At 29.3% G+C, this 21,546-nt stretch overlaps 1 protein-coding gene across 3 annotated transcripts; it reads left to right on the forward strand.

The window, feature by feature from the left end:
* Positions 1–5,949: 5,949 nt before the first annotated feature.
* On the forward strand, positions 5,950–11,375 carry LOC131596222 (probable E3 ubiquitin-protein ligase RZFP34). 3 transcript variants are annotated; one of them, XM_058868827.1, is made up of 13 exons: positions 5,951–6,121; positions 7,106–7,600; positions 7,697–8,287; positions 8,378–8,465; positions 9,117–9,176; positions 9,283–9,315; positions 9,764–9,841; positions 10,003–10,046; positions 10,169–10,209; positions 10,302–10,384; positions 10,564–10,655; positions 10,747–10,858; positions 10,950–11,375. In XM_058868827.1, exons 3-13 carry the CDS (start codon positions 8,112–8,114, stop codon positions 11,058–11,060), a joined length of 918 nt encoding a protein of 305 aa, XP_058724810.1. In that variant the 5' UTR covers positions 5,951–6,121; positions 7,106–7,600; positions 7,697–8,111; the 3' UTR covers positions 11,061–11,375. The 3 variants fall into 3 exon arrangements, with proteins under 3 accessions (XP_058724812.1, XP_058724810.1, XP_058724811.1); XM_058868828.1 differs by lacking the exon at positions 5,951–6,121 and having other exon boundaries at positions 6,241–7,600; positions 7,697–7,967; positions 8,048–8,287; XM_058868829.1 differs by lacking the exon at positions 7,106–7,600 and having other exon boundaries at positions 5,950–6,121; positions 8,048–8,287.
* Positions 11,376–21,546: the final 10,171 nt, after the last annotated feature.

Below are 21,546 nucleotides of genomic sequence, written 5' to 3' on the forward strand. Positions count from 1 at the left end.
TATATCTTGAATTGATATTTATTGTACAATACATAATCAATATTTATTTTATGATACAGGAAAACAAGAAGCAATTATTTTGCCTAGCTAAGTGATTGTATTTGTGGTTCGGCGCTTTTGGTTCGTGAAGTGTGGTTACTATACTCGGTGTTGTTTTGTTGTCTTTTCTTGTTTTTTAGGTGTTTTGTTTAGACAATATAATTGTTTACTTTGAGATTTGGATTGAAGTACTCTAAATTGGAATGCATGCATCTTCAAATTTGGCTATGCAAATGCCCTCTATATATGGTATGATATTTGTAAACAAGGGGATTTGGTTTAAAATGTTATTGTGTATTTATAGATCATAGTATGTATGAAATGAGTAACTTAAAGCGTTATTTGATATTGAATTAAATGTATCTTGTTTTTTATATTTGCACACCAAAAAAATAATTGTGTAAAAAAAAATAACGTATACAACAATAGCATTTAGTAGAAAGTGCTATTATTGAAACATCATAATAACACTTTTAATAGAGAGCGCTATCAAACATGTGTCATATATTAGCACTTTCTTTAAAAATGCTATCAAACATGTGCCATATATTAGCGCTTTCTTTGAAAGTGCTATCAAACATGTGCCCTATAATAGCGCTTAATTTGAAAGTGCTATCAAAATCAAATAAAAAAACATGCAAAATGCCAACTTCGATAGCACTTAAGGAAACACGCTATTAAAAACAGGTACTTTAATAGCACTTTAAAAGTGCTATTAAAATAAAAATGTTTACAATAGCGGTGCGGTTAATAGCGCTATCAAAAACAAAAAAACGCTATTAAATAGCTTACCGGTATAATGTTAATGGAGAATACACGAACCTATTAGTGGCTAAGAGGGGTCTCAGGCAAGGAGACCCGCTCTCTCCCATGATCTTTGTGCTTGTAAGGGAGTATTTGCACCGTATCCTCCAAAGACTGTAGGATGCTCCTGATTTTAAATTTCATGCGAAGAGTGATAAATTGGGAATCATTAATCTTAGTTTCGCTGTCAATTTGCTCTTGTTTTCTAGAGGTGACCCTAGATCTGTTGAGCTTTTGATGCAGGTATTCAATAAGTTTGTGATGTCCACTGGTCTCAGTGCAAACCCCTTGAAATGCAAGATTTACTTTGGTAATGTGCCCCATCAAGATAGAGAAGAAATTCAGAAAATTACTTCCTTCCAAAAAGGTGTTCTTCCGTTCCGATATCTTGGTATATCGCTAACTAGCAAAAAGTTATCAGTTGCACAGTGCAGCATTTTGGTTGACAAGCTTGTTCATAGAATTCGCCATTGGAGTTCTAGGCTTCTTAGTCTTGCGGGGAGGCTTCAGCTTGTGAAAAGTACCTTGTTTCCGATTGCAAACTCCTGACTTCAGTGCATACCGCTCCCTAAATTGGTGATTCATAAGGTGGAAGCAGTGTGTCGCTCCTTTCTGTGGTCTGGTGTGGATAAGATTACGCGCAAGTCTCCGATTGCTTGGGATAAAATTTGCAAGCCCAAGAATCAAGGTGGTTTGAACATTATCTGTTTGGAGACTTGGAGAATGGTTAGTATCCTTAAACTTTTGTGGAAAATTAACATGAAAGAGGATAGTTTGTGGGTGAAATGGATTCACGCCTATTATACGAAGCATGAATCTATCATGAATGTGCCGGTTAAAACTAACTGTTCCAGGATCCTCAAAACTATTCTGTTGAGTCGGCAGGTGGCAGATGGATTACAAGATTGGAATACTATGATGCTGAATGGTAAATTCAAGCCTAAAACTATCTACCTAGCGCTGCAGAATTGTCGCCCCAATGTCAGTTGGAAAAGCTTGTTCTTTAACAATTTTGCTCGTCCGCGAGCGAAATTTACGGTATGGATGGCCTGCCACAATAGCCTTGCAACAAAAGAGAGGCTTCACAGATTCTTGATGATTGGCAACGAGACTTGCTGCTTCTGTAGAGAACAAGAAATGTCACAACATCTTTTTTTCAAGTGTATGAAACTTGCTAGGATTTGGCGTTCTGTGTTGCAGTGGCTGCATTGTGATCATCAACCGCAAGATTGGAGCGAGGAGTTAAATTGGATCGTTAATTGCAATTAAGGTCAGGGTAATAAAGCTATTCTCCTTAAGACAGCTTTTACGGAAACTGTGTATGAACTGTGGAAGTTTCGAAATGGTGTTTGCTTTGGGGAAATAAATAGTAGTCCTAGCATAGAGGATAAGATAGTGGAAACTGTTATTAGTAGATGCTGGATGAAGTCAAACTTGAGACCTTATGTTGCCAGGCTTATGTTACCTTAGGGGTTAGTTTGCGGCTGGATCGTTTGATCGCCTTGCTTGTACTGTTTTTGGTTTTGAAATAAAGTATTATCATTTCCAAAAAAAAAGGCGGTTTATGGATGATGGAAGAAGTTAATGAAGTAGTGGATTTAAAGGTGGTTTTTGTAAGTGGGGAAAATTTGTGGGGAAAATTAATTAGTAATTATTATTATTATTATTACTATTATTATTATTGTTAATTATTAATTTATTATTAATCTTATTTAACTGCTTGAAGTTAGAGGCATCCACTTTACATAATATGGAGCAAGAAGGGTATTTTAGGTTTTTAAAGAACACCTTATTTTCATATATGATAGATATATTAAATACATAATATATTACTCCCTCTGGCCTGAAGTATAAGCAAATATTTCTTTTTTAAGTTCATTAAATAATGAATGTATCTAGTCTTTATAAAAGAACAGATACATTAATTATTCAATGAACTTAAAAAGAAAATATTTGTTTATAATAATGGTCATAGAGAGTATTGTATATATGTATTATAATCGTTGTCTATTCAATTTTTAGACATTTTTAATTTAATTATATGAAACACTTTTGCATATATGGATTATAATTCCCGAATTTTCAATTTTTATACGTTTTTAATAGAATTAATTTATAATTTAATTAATTGAAACGCTTTTGCAACCATATATCATTATCATACTAAATTACTAGTAACAAACCTGTGCGTTCGCACGGGTTCTGGTACGGGACGCACATTTGTTTCAGATATATAATTTTTAATAGAAAAAATTATATTAAAAGTAATTAACATTTTGTGAAAAAAATAAGAATAATTAATATTAAGTTGTGTCTAAAAAAAATCAGAAACCAAATTGAAATCACCAAAATTAAATTGTGTCTAAATAGCCTTTTGTAACTTCACATTTCTGTTAATAATCAATATTTTGATCAGTAACTTCATGTTCCCGTTAATATTTAATATTTTGCTCAGTAAATCCGTTCCCATTAATTTCAAAATATTTTGATCGGTAACTTCATGTTTCCGTTAATATTCAATATTTTGATCAGTAACTTCGTGTTCATATTAATATTAAATATTTTAGTTAGTAACTTCAAGTTTCCGTTAATATTCAATATTGTGACCAGTAACTTCATGTTCCCGTTAATATTCAATATTGAGATAAATAACTTCATGTTCCCGTTAATATTCAATATTTTAATCAGTAACTTCAGGTTCTCGTTAATATTCAATATTGTGATTAATAACTTCATGTTCTCGTTAATATTCACTATTTTGATCAGAAACTTTCATGTTCCCTTAATATTCAATATTTTAATCAGTAACTTTAGGTTCCCATTAATATTCAATAATGTGATCAGTAACTTCATGTTCCCGTTAATATTCAATATTTTAATCAGTAACTTCACGTTTCCGTTAATATTCAATATTGTGATCAGTAACTTCATGTCCCCGTTAATAAAAAATATTTTAATCAGTAACTTCATGTTCCCGTAATATTCAATATTGTGATCAGTAACTTAATGTCCCCGTTAATAAAAAATATTTTAATCAGTAGCTTCATGTTCCTGTCAATAATCAATATTGTGATTAGTAACTTCATATTCAATATTATGATAAGTAACTTCATGTTCCGTTAATATTCAATATTGTGATACGTAACTTCATGTTCTTGTTAATAAAAAATATTTTAATCAGTAACTTCAGATTATTTCGTATATAAAAATATTTAGATCAATAATAGGTTTTTTCCCGTATACCATTTTTGGATTAAAAATATTTAACCATAAATACCATTTCTCGTATGTGAAAATATTTAGATCAGTAATAGATTTTTTTTCCGTATACACACTTCATTTTTGTTTAGGTAACATTTACAAAAATATTTATATCAATAGTAAATTTCGTATATAAAAATATTTACTCAATAATAATTTTTTCCCCGTATATCATTTTTGAATAAAAGATATTTGGGTCATATATACTATTTTTCGTAAATAATAGATTTTTTTCGTATACAAATATTATTTTTGTTTAGGTATCATTTACAAAATTATTTGGATCAATATTAAATTTTCGTATCATAAAATATTTAGATCAAAATACAATAGTTTTTCCCGTATACGATTTTTAGTTCAGAAATATTTGATCATAAATACCATTTCTCGTATATAAAAATATTTAGGTCAATAATATATTTTTCCCGTATAGTGACTTCATTTTTGTTTAGGTATCATTTTAAAAAATATTTGGATCCATAATAATTTCGTATATAAAAATATTTACATCAATAGTAGATTTTTTTTCCGTATACCATTTTTTAATAAAAAATATTTGGATCATAAACAATATTTTCGTAAGTAATAATACAAATATTATTTTTATTTATGTATCATTTACAAAAATATTTGGATCAATATTAAATTTTCGTATATAAAATATTTAGATGAATAATAGATTTTTCCTCGTATACCATTTTTGGATCAAAAATATTTGATCATAAATACTATTTCTCGTATATAAAAATATTTAGATCAATAATAGATTTTTTCCCGTATACAAACCTCATTTTTGTTTAGGAAAATATTTACAAAAATATTTGATCATAAATACTATTTCTCGTATATAAAAATATATAGATCAATAATAGATTTTTTCCCAAATACAGACCTCAGTTTTGTTTAGGCAAATATTTACAAAAATATTTGGAGCGATAGTAAATTTCGTATATAAAAATATTTAGATCAATAGTAGATTATTTTCTCGTATATCATTTTGGAATCAAAATATTTGAATTATCTTGAAGTTAGTGAGCTAGCGTTTGATTTATTAGTTTTGCCATACAATCCTAATTACTAGCAGTTAATATATTTACAGAAAATAAATTGCGGAAAAGTAAAGGTTCCTACGCTATTACAGGGCTTTGGGGTAGTTACATAATAGGAGGTGCGAAAAAGTAAATTTACCTAATTAACTATTACAGACCTAAATTAATTAAAATTACAAATTATAAATGTCCATAAAGTGCGAGAGTCCTTAGTATGAAGTGGTACCTCGCAATCAAAATAAAAATGTTAGTAATAACATACGAGAAAATAGTAAAGTTATAAATAATTATTGATAAAAACTTGAATAAAAGAAGAAATTTGAATAAAGACAAAACCAAATTTTAAAAAGAGAATAAACATTAAACTAAACAAATAACCATATTTTTGGATTTTTATATATTAATATGAGAAGAAATCTGATAAATCTAAATAGTAAAAACATTTGATGTTTTCCTTTTTTGTGTAATCAAACAAATGAAACCATTAGTGCACTGAAAAACATGGGGTTAAATCTGAAAAATAAAGGCCCAACAACAATCTGGCCCAAAGATTAAATCACATGCGGGTAGTATCAGCACACGTGGGGTGTAATAATAAAGAAGAAGTCATAGAAATACCTCAAATGGGGCGCAGCCCGTTTTGCACCATCAGCATCATGACAAAAATAAAAGAAACAATTGTAACTTGTTTGACTTTTCAACATTCAGGCTCAACCAATTGATTAATGACACGTGGCAGGTTTAATTATAACATAAAAAATAAAATAAAATAGCATTGACACAAAGAGAGAGAAAACACAGACCTCTTCTCCTTCTTCAATCGATTATTTCTCTGCCTTTTTCAGTAGTTGTAAAATGCATTCTCTTCTCCGATTGAAATCGTGCAATGGAGCAGCGGCGGTCGGAATCTACGGATGCAGCATCGTGACCGGTCAGTCGGTTGTGAGAAGTTCTGAAATAAAATAAAGGTATGAGGATATATTCTTTCATGTGATTGATTGTCAGTTTGTTTGACTCATTAATTCTGTTCTCTGGGCAAAGAATGGTAGAATACACAGACACAGAACAAGTTATTTAGATCAAGTATATTTGTCTTTTAGGTTTAGGTTGATTATACATTGATTGTGCAACTTTTGCAAGTTTCACATACAATGTATAGTATCCTATTCTAGTTTAATATGCTTATTTGCTGTTTTTGCTGTTTTTGCTTTTCATTCAACTAAAATCTTCATAATCAAAATCACTCCATTTTGAGAAATGAAAATCTATTTTAAAATATGGATGTTTAATTGCCTTGTTTTGGCTTATTTTCTTTTTAAATGTTTCAACTAAAATGTCTACATATCACTTTGCTTGCTATTTGTGTTTAGTAAATGAAAACTATAAATAGAGCTTAAGTAGAGTGTTTAATGCATTAAAGAGAGCTTAAATAGAGTTTGTTGTGAGCATTATAGCTTATAAGAGAGCTTAAATAGAGTGTTTAGTTAGTAACTAATACCAAGAGTCCACACTAAACATGGGGGGAGCTAAGAAATCACCTTCAAATTCAGTTACAACATTGTTTAAGTGGTGTTTTTCTAGTAGAACCACTTATGATAAGTTGGAAGAAAGTGGAAGAGAAAATAGGGTTTTTATTAGTGATGAAGACAAAGGTACTTGGATTGGAGATCCTGATATAGATAGGAAGGCTTCTGAGTTTATAGCTAAGTACTATGCTTCTAGAGACTCAAACTCTAAGAGCCAAAATTGAATGAGTTTAAGTTCTAATATTTAAGTGTTAATTAAAATAATATGATCATTATTAGTTATTAATGTTATGATCAACTCCATGTTATGTATCAAGCTTTTTGCTTTTAATAAGAGATATTTGAGTTTGTTTGGTTGCTATGTTGAGTTCTTTCTTTGTAGCTCATATACTTTTGTTGTAATAACTTTTTCTGTCTATTTATTAGATTTTCAGTCTACTTCACACCATTTCAAATGTAAAGACAATTTTTAATTTATGGTTAGTCCACTCTGTCCAACTGTGTTGGATGAGAGAAAGTTGTTGACTGTATAAGTGAATGTTCAAAGAAGAGAAGGTTTGAGTTCTAATGGTGGCAGAATTTTGATGAACCAAAAAGAATGGCTTTGAAGCTAGTTTGGCTTGCATACAATCACTCTCTTGTATTAGCAACCGTCTTTTTGTCTACGTTGGAAAACAACCCTGCTGCAAACCTACCCTGCTGCAAACCTTCTATGAGATAAGGATATTTTAACCTAAGTAGTATGAATGTTCAATTTGTTAGTGAACATAGTTCGCTTTCAAGTGACTTAGTTATTAATAAGAAAAGTGTTATAAGTGTCCCCAAGGAATTTATCATGATGCACATGATATGGAGGAAATTATATATTTGGTTTTGGTAAGTTTCGGTTTTGGAGGAATCAATGTTGAACATCATTTTAAGGTAGGTCAGCCCTTTGTAGATAACAAAATCAACACAAATACTATATTTTATTATCTTAGATGCATTTGATTGAGTGATTTATTGCTTTCAAAATAGGTCGAAGTTTCTATTGGTTGGCTCCACTATATTTGGATTTGGTTATGTGAGTTCTTCAAGGAATCAAGTGATCGTTCAATGCTAATTGTAGTTATTGCTAGAAGCTGTGAAGAACCCCAGTGCTACCTCGAAATATATGGAATTCTTTTGTATACACTTTTTTGATGTGTTCCTCTCTTGGAGTAGTGGTGATTGGAGCTACATAATACAATTTTGTGTTGCTGATTACAATTGGTCTGCAGAAGTTTACAAGAAATCAACAATGCATTTGGTGTTTACCTGGCTTGATGGGGTGACTAAATATGCCTTTAGAAGTTTTAGGATTAGTTCTAAATCTGTTCCTACTTGCAGGTCATTAAGCTTACTGCCTATTTCTAGATATAGTTGATACTCTTATTTGAGGAGAGCTTGTATCATGGGTGAGGTGGCAGTGTTGCACTCTGAGCCTTTGCACTTTGAATGCAATGACACCAAACCTATGACAGAAGATGTCTATCCTCCAAATTCAAATCCAGAATCCTTGCCCGGAGAAGAATCAAGTCAATCTATAAACACAAATGATTTACAAGATAAAGGATATATGGAACATGGGTAATTTCTTGCTTACATGCTCATTTCTACTCTTCAAATTATTGAATTTCTTGCTCTCGTTTTATATATAAAGTTATACTTCATTTGCAGATGCCAACACTACAGGAGAAGATGTCGAATCAGGGCCCCCGGTTGCAATGAGATTTTTGATTGCCGCCATTGTCACAATGAGGCAAAAGTGAGTAAATGCTAATATATTTTGTTATAATATGTTTCATATATTTAGCGTATGATTGTTGCTTAAATGATATGTTTCCATTTTATTTCATATTTCTAGCTAGTCCTTTCCCTAAATGCCACTGGCATTCTTTGGTTTCATGTCGCATAGACAGCATGGAGGAGATCACTGGTGTTGTCAATTGTGGATTGCGAAAATAGTGGGTTGTTCAAATTCCTCTATGCAACATTGCTTTAGTGCCACTATTTGATAATATTTTGAACTAAAAAATGTATTGCTGAAAAATAAAGGTGTGATCAAATTCCACCATTATTTAACAACACTGATGACCACTGACCACCATATTAGTTACAGTCTAATTTTAATTATAGTTGCCTTCTATTTCTCCTGATCTTATTAGTATGACAGTCCTCCATTTTTTATCGTGATGTGATCTTGTCACTTTCAACTTGAGTTTTCACTTCAGAAATATGTATTCTGCCTTACTTCTGTTTAATGGCTCAACTCTTAAATGGGCCTTAGCGGTCTATGCAAATTAGTTTCATCACTTATGTTTTATGACTTTAGAATCTACTATGATGATCAATTCTTGGGTTGCAGTATTAATTTTTTTTTGGGGGAACTTACTTTTATTATCATGTTTTTTTACAGAATGATATCAACATAGATTTGAAGCATAGACATGACATGCCCCGACACCAAGTTAAACAGGTATTCTTATTTATTGGACGTCCTCAATTTTAATATCCATATTTTCATGTTATTTCATTGCCAAAGGTGGTCCTTAATGCTAACAAAACAATTTTGACATATTCAGGTGATATGTTCACTTTGTGGCACTGAACAAGAGGTGAGTTAGAATTTCTTCTATATTTTAAATATTTTATTAGTGATATAGTGATATAGAATATATAAAGGAGGATGTAAATATTAGTTTGAGATAAGTTGAATCTTTGTTATCTATAATTAAGAAAGAAGATCTCTCTGCATATGATTATATACATTTAAGCACATGCATAACAAAATTAAAAGGTGGAAACATTGTATTCTGCACATGCATAAAATACATGTATTCTTCCAAATGTTTTGCGGAAAAAGTTGATTTGTGAATGTCGTCGGTTAAGATATTGTCTAGAGCACCAGACTATATGCTGCTTGAAACTTTTTGATAACTCCAATATTTGTTTGTTCAATAAGTCAATGAATAATCATTTATGACATCTAAAATTTATCATATACAATCTGCTTTGAACGCCGGAAGCTAAGTTATTTTATTGTGCTTATTTTACTACTTTCAGGTTCAGCAAAACTGTACTAATTGTGGTGTTTGTATGGGCAAGTACTTCTGTCAGACATGCAAGCTCTTTGACGATGATGTGAGTATTAATCCTAGAAATGATGTGATTCTTTTTTCTATTTATGTTGTACGCATGTTTTTATTTTGTATTATAAACGATTGCTTGTTAGAATAGGCTGGGATCCATAAATATAATTTTTAATTAATAGTATACTATCTTATTTCTTTTATATGATGCAGATATCTAAGCAGCAGTACCATTGTAATGGCTGTGGAATTTGCAGGTGTGAATTGATATTTGGTTTCATAGTCCATCTTGAAGCTTTAGGCACTGTAATTTTCTTATTTATTACCTTGGCTTTGTGTCAAAACTCAAACTGATTGATTTTGATATATTGTTGCACAGAACTGGTGGACATGAGAATTTCTTCCATTGTAATAAGTGTGGTAAGTATATCATGTTTTTCCCTTTGCTTTTTGCTTAGTATATTATGTAACAGTGCCAAAATTTTAAAATGTACTACTACTTGTTTGCATAGGTTGTTGCTACTCAACTCTGCTGAAAAACAGTCACCCCTGTGTGGAAGGAGCAATGCATCATGATTGCCCTGTTTGTTTTGAGGTGACATTTACAACTTTCATGGTTTAGAACCAGTTTAAACTTGTAATAATTATGAATTTTTTAACTTTCTAAGTAATGATTAATATATCATTGAATTTAAATTGGATCTCAAATATCATTATAATTACTTTTAAGATTGCTGGAGGCTGATTCATGCATGCCAAAATTGATGACTGCAGTATTTGTTTGATTCAAGAAATGATGTCATTGTTATGCCGTGTGGACATACAATCCATAAAAGCTGTCTGAATGAAATGAGAGAACATTACCAGTAAGTGCTCACAGAGCTTGTGGTCTCCTTACTTCTCCATATCTCTTTTAATATTGCCCTTATTCTTGTATTTGATTCTGTATCATATCAGGTATGCATGCCCTCTCTGTTCAAAGTCTGTCTGTGATATGTCAAAAGTTTGGGAGAAATTGGACATGGAGATTGCTGCCACGGCAATGCCAGAGTCATATCAAAATAAAATGGTCAGTTTTCATTGCTCCTTCAGTATTGAGAAGCAGAGAATTATGGTTTGTTTAATTGGCGAGGACTAATCGCATTACCCTTAACATGCAGGTTTGGATTCTGTGCAATGACTGCGGAAAAACTTGTCATGTTAAGTTCCATTTTGTGGCTCAAAAATGCCTCAACTGCAAGTCATACAATACGCGACAGACGAGAGGTTGAGCAAATGGCATTCAATTATGGATTAGTTTATTCATAATGAAATGAAAGTTTCCATTTCATTTCAATTGATTTATTTTGAAGGCAGTGGCTCTCAATGCTGTCGTCTCTTTACAAAGGATGATATACACTTGTGGAAATTTCAATATTGGAATAATGAATGATTCTTCGTTCTCATTGTATTAATTTGTTGTTTCATGGAGACTTTGGGACGCGTAGTTGTTTCATTCTTGTATTAATGTGTAATTTTTTTTATTATTTAACTATGTGAGCTAGCTTTCTTTAATAAAATGAGGTACTAATGGGGGTATTCCTTTATTTCCACTATTTATATATACTTCTATATATTTATTTTCTATGCCATCATACAATGACTCTTATTTTTTTTTCCTCTAAAACTTGAGATTAAATTAAGGCAAAATTACCCCGTGGTCTTTTAAGTTATTTAATTGTAATACTTTGGTCCCTTATGTTGGTTTCGCTACAACTAAATCCTTTAAGTTTTACTAACGCCTTCAACGTTGCCCTTGTTCACAGATTCTGCTCCAAAAAATGTGATGTGGCACAAACGGTGCTTAGGTGTCACTTAACTTTGCTGACTGTGTCTGTTAACTCACTTAAAGAGAAAGATAAATGGCTGAGGCTTGTAATTAAAGGATCAAAACGTGAAACCCTAAATTCAAGAACTCTAATTTTGAAATTCATCATCAATGGCTTAATACAGTGGCAGTGGAACAAATGTGAGAGCTGAGAACTCGTTTTCGCTAATTTCGAGTGGATTCCAATCAAGAATCGAACCAACATGCATGTGTGGATCCATAGCTGTGATACGTTCAGTTAAAAAGAAAGGAAGGACCTTGGGTAAGCTTTTTTAAGGTTGCAGATACTTTAAGATACGTACGTATGTTCTTGCATATTTGGGTCAATTCTCCTTCGTATTCCTGAGTTGGGTCAGTTAAGAAGTTTAATGATTTTGGTTGCAGAATGAACATGAGAAAGTTGGATGCAATTTCTTTATGTGGTATGAAAACCAACAAAGTGATGAAATCAAACCAGAGACACCACCAAATGCATTCTTAAGGTGTTCCAAATGTGATGAAAAGGAGGTACAAATTAAGATGTTTATGAAGGATGACCCATACAATAAGCAGATGATAAAGAATGTCTTGAAGATGTTGAAGATGCTTTTTTATGTCATGATATGTTTAATTCTGATTATTGTAGTGTTGATTTGTATGTTGTTTAAAAATAGGTAATCTTAGTTTATGTTAAGGTTAAAGTTGTAAGACATGGAATATGGTACTTTGATGTAATCTTTTGATGACAATTGCAGATTAATATCAGTTTTGGTTACTTTTGGATATATCTGCCTTCTAGTTTTGTTTCTATAATTTAATACCATATGCAATTAATAAATAGGTTAAGGACAACTTTGATACATTTTAATAAGAAATAGGTCCTGGTTGATTCAAGCTAAAATGAAGGAGGACCTACATGTTATAAGATAGCAACAAAATATAACATTAATAGTATAACATTCAAATTTCTGGTTTAACAGCAGAATATAGCATTAGTAGTACAACATTCAGAATATAGCATCCAAAATATTTGTGAGATATTGGATCGAACTCTAGTATGGTCGAAGGGTAGCTTCTTAGTTCGACAGAGTTAAGCATGAAGTCGAAGGTTGTTCACATGCTGGTGTCGAAGTGTGCATGCTGTAGTCGAAGATGGGTCTAGCATGCAGATGTCGAAGATGCTAGGGTTGTTAGCATGTTAAATTAGGTTTTAATGTTTAAACCCTAATTTGTTAAGTTAGCTTGTGTATTTAGTTGACTTGTGTAATGGGCCTTGCTGAAAAAGCCCATTAGTTAGTATGTTAGGTTTTATTATAAATAGCATACTAGTCTCTCATCATTGTTAAGCTGCAAATCCTAATTTAGGGTGAGAGAGGTTATTTCTTATTCTTGTAAACTTGTAATCTTGTTTTAAGAGAAAGTAAAAGAATAGCAGTTATAACCAATTCTTGTGTTCTTCTTCTTCTTCCTTGTCCTTTATTCTTCCTTGGTTTATACTTTGTTTTTGGCATTGAATTCACAACAAATTGGTGCGGTGAGCGTGGAGAAGATGCCTTCAACAAAGTATGAGATTAAAAAGTTCACCGGAGTGAATGATTTTGGTCTGTGGCGCTTGAAGATGAAAGCCCTACTGGTTCAGCAAGGTTGCTTGGAAGCGTTGAAGGAAGAGGCAGCCATGAATGCAGAATTGGCGGCAGCGGAGAAGACATTGCCAAGTTGCAAGTTTTTCCACTGTATGCAGTTGATAAAGCTGCATGAAGAAAGCTAGTTTGTTCCCTTGACGTTGTAGAGTTAGGTCCAAGGTGGAGATTTGTGAGATATTGGATCGAACTCTAGTATGGTCGAAGGGTAGCTTCTTAGTTCGACAGAGTTAAGCATGAAGTCGAAGGTTGTTCACATGCTGGTGTCGAAGTGTGCATGTTGTAGTCGAAGATGGGTCTAGCATGCAGATGTCGAAGATGCTAGGGTTGTTAGCATGTTAAATTAAGTTTTAGTGTTTAAACCCTAATTTGTTAAGTTAGCTTGTGTATTTAGTTGGCTTGTGTAATGGGCCTTGCTGAAAAAGCCCATTAGTTAGTATGTTAGGTTTTATTATAAATAGCATACTAGTCTCTCATCATTGTTAAGCTGCAAATCCTAATTTAGGGTGAGAGAGGTTATTTGTTATTCTTGTAAACTTGTAATCTTGTTTTAAGAGAAAGTAAAAAAATAGCAGTTATAACCAATTCTTGTGTTCTTCTTCTTCTTCCTTGTCCTTTATTCTTCCTTGGTTTATACTTTGTTTTTGCCATTGAATTCACAACAATATTGTTATAGCTACAAAATATAGCTCCAAAATACATAATACTCCCAAAGATTCAAAATAAGCATAGATACATCATATCCCAAAGTACATGATCAGTAGTTCAAAAAAAAATAGAATTCTTGCAAACTTTCTATGTGGACTTTCTCTTATAAGGCATCTTTGGTCTCTGAGATGTTGGTAGCTGAAATGCTGCTGTTGGTCTTTGTGTAGCCCTTCTCATGGCAAGCAGCTGAGAAACTGTGATGGAATGAGGTGTTTGCACTTTGTGCTGATTGTCTTGTCTGAACCCTCTGAGTTGGTTTGGAACTGCTAGTGACATTTTGAGATTGCCTAGTCTGAACCCTCTGAGATGGTTAAGTTTGATTGTTGGAATCTTGAGACTGCCTGGTCTAAACCCTCTAGATTGACTGAGATTGAACAGTTGGGACTGCAGTGGTAGGTGTTTGGGCTTGGCTTGTTTGGGCCTGAGTTGTTGTTGATTGTCTTGGTGCAGAAGGACATGATGACTTGTTATGGCCGGAAATGCCACAAACCGAACATTTTTTGGCAACCCTTTTTCGGATACATTTGTTATGTCTTTCCTTTTTTCATCAGCATCTTTGTTCCTTCTTTTCTTTGGCCTTCCAGGTGCTCTTCTTGTTGGGGGTGGAAGAACATCAGGATATGATGTCAACTCCCATTAAACTTCTTAACTGACCCAACTCAAGAATACGAAGGAAATTGAACAAAAGATGCAAGAACATACGTACGTACCTTAAAGTATCTGCAGCCCCAAAAAAGCTTACCTAAGTTCCTTCCTTTCTTCTTAACTGAACGTATCACATCTATGGATCCACACATGCATGTTGATTCGATTCTTGATTGGGATCCACTCGAAATTAGCGAAAACGAGTTCTCAGCTCTCACATTTGTTCCACTGCCACTGTATTGAGCCATTGATGATGAATTTCAAAATTAGGGTTCTTGAATTTGGGGTTTCACGTTTTGATCCTCTAATTGTAAGCCGCAACCATTTATCTTTCCGTTTAAGTGAGTTAACAAACACAGTCAGCAAAGTTAAGTGACACCTAAGCACCGTTTGTGCCACATCATGTTTTTTGGAACATAATATGTGAACAAGGGCAACGTTGAAGGCATTAGTCAACTTAAAGGATTTAGTTGTAGCGAAATCAACATAAAGGACCAAAGTGTTACAATTAAATAACTTAAAGGACCACGGGGTTAAGTTTGCCTTAAGTTAAATATTTCATAATTATATATAGTATCTACAGTAATTTTATAACGTTCTCAATTCTTTTTATCTCTCTACACTAGTACAAACTCATTTTATTTTTCAACTTTATTATTTTTTTTAACAGTATATTATTTTTCCGATTAAAATTATCTTAAAACTTAGTAATTTCATTATGAACTTTAAAATTTAATTAAAAAAATATTTTTAATCTAATATAATATACATTATCATGCACAATTATTATTTTAATCAGAAATAATTAATGGAAATTATTAAAAATAAAATTTCTTATTTACAATTTTTTTATATCCAGAGTCAAAATGAACTCTATAAAATTTATTTTTAATCATCTTTTTTTAGGATTTTATTTTATATTTTAACTTCAAAATTCTATGACTTTTCTACTATGCTTATTTTTCAAAATTTTGATCTATTTTACTTTAAATAATAGTCGAAAATTCAAATAATATTATATTATAAAACATTAGACATTTGATGAAAGATATGTTATTTTCTTTTCACGGCTAGGATATAACGAAGTACAAATAATATTTTTATAAAATGATTTTACTTACTTGACTATTAATTAGAATTCAATTTACTAAAAATAGAAATTAAAATGCAATTATACTATAGTAAATGAATTTAAAAAAATTCCTACAAATTTTTAAAAGTAAATTTAATAGGCTTAGTTTATTATCTAGTTTTTCATTTTCATGTTTTTTTTTTTTGTTTTAAAGTAACTCTTGAATGTTAAAAAAAAAATTGGTATTCGCTTCTAATATTAAAATCCACAGCAAATTTTCCGATAAAAAGAGTTAAAAAAGTTATATGTACAACATTAATTTAATATTATTAAATTGAAAAATGCTAATCGTTAAGAAAACATAAATATTAAATTTTACCGTCATTATTCATTTTATTTTTCTCATTTTCTCTCTATCAACCGCCACAGTAACTCATTTTATATTCACTCGTCCACCATTTTTTTTTTTAACGAAACCGAGATTTTTTTTTCAGAACTCAATTGAAAGTTTTAATTTTCCATTCAAAGATATCTTTTTTTCATTAACAATCTATCATATAAGAAAAGTCTACCATTTCCTCATCTCTTAGCTATGCCACATCAGCCTCTCTTCTCACAAAATTCCACATCATTTCTTTCCCATTGTAGGATTGAACTTTAAACCTCCAACCTCTCATGATCTCGCAGTTACAAATTATTTACTTTCTCTGGCCATTCACATTCACAACTGCTTACAGCACTAATGACCTCATATAATGCTTCTGCCTTCCAAGCCCCAACTGCCTTTCAGCCCTCCACCTTCCACATTCCAAAACACTTTTATCATTACTATATATAACCATCATACTTTCACAATCTATCATGTTCATCAAACCTAATCGTGGAAAATTTTGGTTTTGGTTTATACTATTTTTGCAATTACAGTCATTCCCACGACTATTCATGTGGAAAATTTTGGTTTATACTATTTTTGCAATTACAGCCATTCCCACGACTATTCATGGACAAACCGGAATTTACTATTCATGGACAAACCGGAATTTAACATTTTTTTCTTTCTTTTCTTGATAGAAAATATCTTTCATGTTATTTGCAGGTTGAATTTGTAGTGTATCATTCTGAAATACTAATTGGCGTTTCATGTTATTTGCAGGTTGAATATGTAATGTATCATTCTGAAGTACCAATTGGTGTCACTCCATAGTATATGATTCGTTTTTTACATGGGTTGTTTCCAATCCCTATTTTCTATTTTTTTAGTAACAATTTAAATATTGTCCTAATATGTGTTTTGGATTTTTTTTCTGGTGCAGACAGTAGAAAACATCGTCTATACGATTCGTTTGAAATAAATATTCTTCTTTGATTGTCCCAAAAGTTTGAGCAAGTAGAAATCAAGTTGGCTGGTGTCAATATACAATGGAGAATCTGCTTGAAATTACTTGGTTATGCTTGCGCAAGTTTTGTCAAAAATGTAGATATTATACTATGTAAATAACATGATATTTTATATTAATTCATAGAATGAACTTTAATTTTTTATATTTTAAGTGCAAATATTAATAAATAAATCTTAATTGATTGATTTTATGTTTGAGTGATATTTATATTAAATCTTAGTAATTATAGAAATTGTAGATATTATAATATGTAAATAAGATAATATTTTATATTAATTCATAGAACTAAAGAATATTTTAGTTAGGTCAAATTAACAAAGTTAGTTTTATAAAATATTATTGATATTTATTTATTATAAGATCGAACAAAACAAAAAATAAAGATAAAATATTACAAATTAAAAATGTATACATAATTTTGAAATTTATAAAAAAATAGAATCAAAGAGTAAAGAAAAAAACATTATATTTGTTTAGGTAAATAAATAGTTTTGAAATGAAAAGATATAAATCATTTACCTATAAAAAAATTAAATATCATAATCATTTTACTTGATTGTAACTTTAATTTTTGATTTAATCTGATTGCAACTTTTGATTTAGTATTTTTAATTTTTTGATTTAATGTGATTACAATTTTTAACTTCTTATCCATAATAATCCAAGCATTATGGTCGATTTGAACGTGATTTTAAAAAATGGTTTATTGAAATAATGAAGCAGCACACCTATTTTCTTGATATAGAAATAATTGGTATATTATTGCAAATTTTAATAAATAAATTTCATTGTGCTATTGTTTTTATCTTTGAGTGATATTTATATTAAATCTTAGTAGCTATAAAAATTATAGATATTATAATATATAAATAACATAATATTGTATATTAATTCATATAACTAAAGAATATTTTAGTTAGGTCAAATTAAAAAAATTAAGTTTATCAATATATATATATATATATATATATATATATATATATATATATATATATATATAATTTATAAAGTTAGTTTTATAAAATATTATTGATATTTATATTCTAAGGTCGAAAAAATAAATAAATATAGAATATAATAAAATATTACAAATTCAAAACATATACATAATTTTGAAATGTATAAGAAAATAGAATCAAAGAATAAAGAAAAAAACAGTATATTTTTTTAGGTAAATAAAGAGTTTAGAATGAAAAGACATAAATCATTTACTTATAAAAAAGTTAAATATCATAATTATCTTTAGTGATCATTGATGAATTGATTGCAACTTTTAATTTATGATTTAATGCATGCGATTGCAACTTTTGATTTCTTATTCTTTTAGTACTTACCATATGTATATTTAAATTATTAGATTTGAGAAAATATTGTACTTTTATATCTTACAAAATTATATTGTTTTTACAATATTGTATGATTTACCTAAAAATAATATAATTTTGAGTAAATATTGTACTTTTGTATGATTTACCTAAAATTATCTAACTTTGTAAGATATAAAAGCCTTTTTAACGACCCATACCTTAAAATCAGTACGTTGGAATAATTTAATTGATATAGAATCAATACATTAAAATCATATCAATTACTTACCAATATCTTAATTGGTATAAAATAAATACATTACAAATATATTTAGTACTCCAATTATATTGATGTTGTATCACCAAAAATTGAGTGAATCATACTATCATTAAAAATTAATAAATATAATTTATCTCACTTGATTTCCTTCAAAATTATTTAATAGAAACTTTCCAAAATAATGAATTGATCAACATAATTTTGAAACCAAATTTCATATGGTTAGAAGATTTTTAACCTCTCATTTAACAAAAGGATAAATATTATTAGATACATATTTTAATAAAATGTTTTAGGCATATCATTGCTTTTATATATTGTATGGAGTTTTTTTGATAAAAAATTCATAGATATTATTATAAAAATAAAGTATATTTTCAAAATATTTAAAATACAACATGTGTCATCGTCATTCTCTGTATAGAAAAACTAACTACTATTTTCTATTTTCACTTTAATAAGATTTCTTACTAATACTACTAAATTATTTAAAATATAAAATATGAAAGTTATATATATATATATATATATATATATATATATATATATATATATATATATATATATATATATATAAATGAAATTTTTTAGAGATTATTAAATAAAATAAATATATTAGATCTATTGACTTTTTTTTAAAAAAATATTTAAAAATAACTATGGGTGTTAATAAGCATAAGTAATCGAATGAAACATAAGTATTGTATGAATAAATAGTAATAGAATGAAACATAAGTAATGTATGAATAAGTAGTAATAGAATGAAACATAAGTAATATATGAGTAAATAATATCAAAATTGTATTATATTTTTTATTAATCATACAATTTGTTTGTCATTTATAAAATTTAAAATTTAATTGAACAAGTTCATCAATAATTAATATATATATTTATATATATATATAATATAATATAATTGAAATATTACCATTAAAACTTTAATGGGTCAATTCTATCCAAATACAAAATAATATATTACGGATACACACGGGTAATTATATGGTACGCACATATGGTACTGATATTAACACATTTAATTAAATGTAATAACGAGAATAAGTTTACAATTGATTTAAATAGTTGGCTTAATTGCAACTTTGGTCCCCCTATTTTGTCTTTTTCTCAATTTTAGTCCCCCCATTTTTAAAACCACGATTTTGGTCCCTTTTTGAGTTTTCTAATGAAAAAGAGACAGGAATAGGGACTAATTTTGCAGAAAAAAACAAAATAGAGGGACGAAAATTGCACAGAAAACTTAAAAAAGGGACTAAAATAGTGATTTTTAAAATAGAGGGATCAAAATCAAGAAAAAGACAAAATAGGAGGATTAAAGTTGCAATTAATCCTAAATAGTTTTATAAATAACTCCAAAACAAAAATATTTATATATAGGAATAATTAACTATTGATTCAAATATTTTATATATGGAATAATATATTTGATTTGTAAATTGAGTTTAATCAATTATATTAAATATTTATTATTAATTGTATTATATAATTTGATAGAATATCTCTTCATTATAATTTGTCAATTTAAGATTTTTGTTATTATAAAAAAATTTAATTATCATCAAATATTTTTAAACAATGTAAAAATTAATTTATTTTTGTATCAAAAATATCATCAAAATATTGAATATTAATAGAAACATGAAGTTACTGATAAAAAAATTGAATATTAACGGGAACATGTAGTTATTAATCAAAATATTGAATATTAATAGATTTTTTTTAATATTAATGGGTACATGAAGTTACTAATCAAAATATTGAATATTAAAGATAATATTAAATTACTGATCAAAATATTAAATGTATTGAATATTAACGGAAACATGAAGTTACTGATAAAAAATGGCATGTTAACGAGAGCATAAAGTTACTGATCAAAATATTGAATATTAACGAGAACACGAAGTTATTGATCAAACTATTGAATATTAACGGGAAAACAAAGTTATTGATCAAACTATATTGAATATTAACGGGAACATGAAGTTATTAATCAAAATATTGAATATTAACGAGAACATGAAGTTAGTAATCAAAATATTGAATATTAACGTGAGTATTAAATTACAGAGCAAAGTATATAATATTAACGGAAACATGGAGTTACTGCTAAAAATATTGAATAATAACGGAAACATGGCGTTATTAATCAAACTATTGAATATTAACAGGAACAAATTTGAAGCAATAACAGAAACACGAAATTAGTGATCAAAATAATGAATATTAATGGGAACTTGAAGTTATTGATCAAAATATTGAATTTTAACGGGAACATGAAGTTACTGAACAAAATATTGAATATCAACGAGAACACGAAGTTACTGATCAAAATATTAAATATTAAGGGGAACATGAAGTTACTGGTCAAAATATTGAATATTAATGTGAAATGAAGTTTATTGATCAAAATATTGAATATTAGTGGGAACACGGAGTTACTGATCAAAATATTGAATATTAACGGGAGCACGAAGTTATTGATTAAAATATTAAATATTAACGGGAGCACAAAGTTAATGATCAAAATTTTGAATATTATCGAAAACATTAAGTTACTATCCAAATTTTAAAAATTAACAGGAACAAATTTTAAATATTATAGGGAACACAAAGTTACTAATCAAACTAATAAATGTTGACGGGAGTCGGGAACACGGAGTTATTGACAAAATATTGAATATTAACAGGAACATTAAGTTACTGATAATTTTTTTGAATATTAACGAAAACGAATTTGGAATATTAACGGGAACACGAACTTATTGATCAAAATAATGAATATTAACGGGAACAAGGAGTTACTGATCAAAATAATGAATATTAACAAGAACATGAAGT

The sequence above is a fragment of the Vicia villosa genome, linkage group LG4, assembly GCF_029867415.1.
Source record: "Vicia villosa cultivar HV-30 ecotype Madison, WI linkage group LG4, Vvil1.0, whole genome shotgun sequence".
NCBI lineage: Eukaryota > Viridiplantae > Streptophyta > Magnoliopsida > Fabales > Fabaceae > Vicia > Vicia villosa.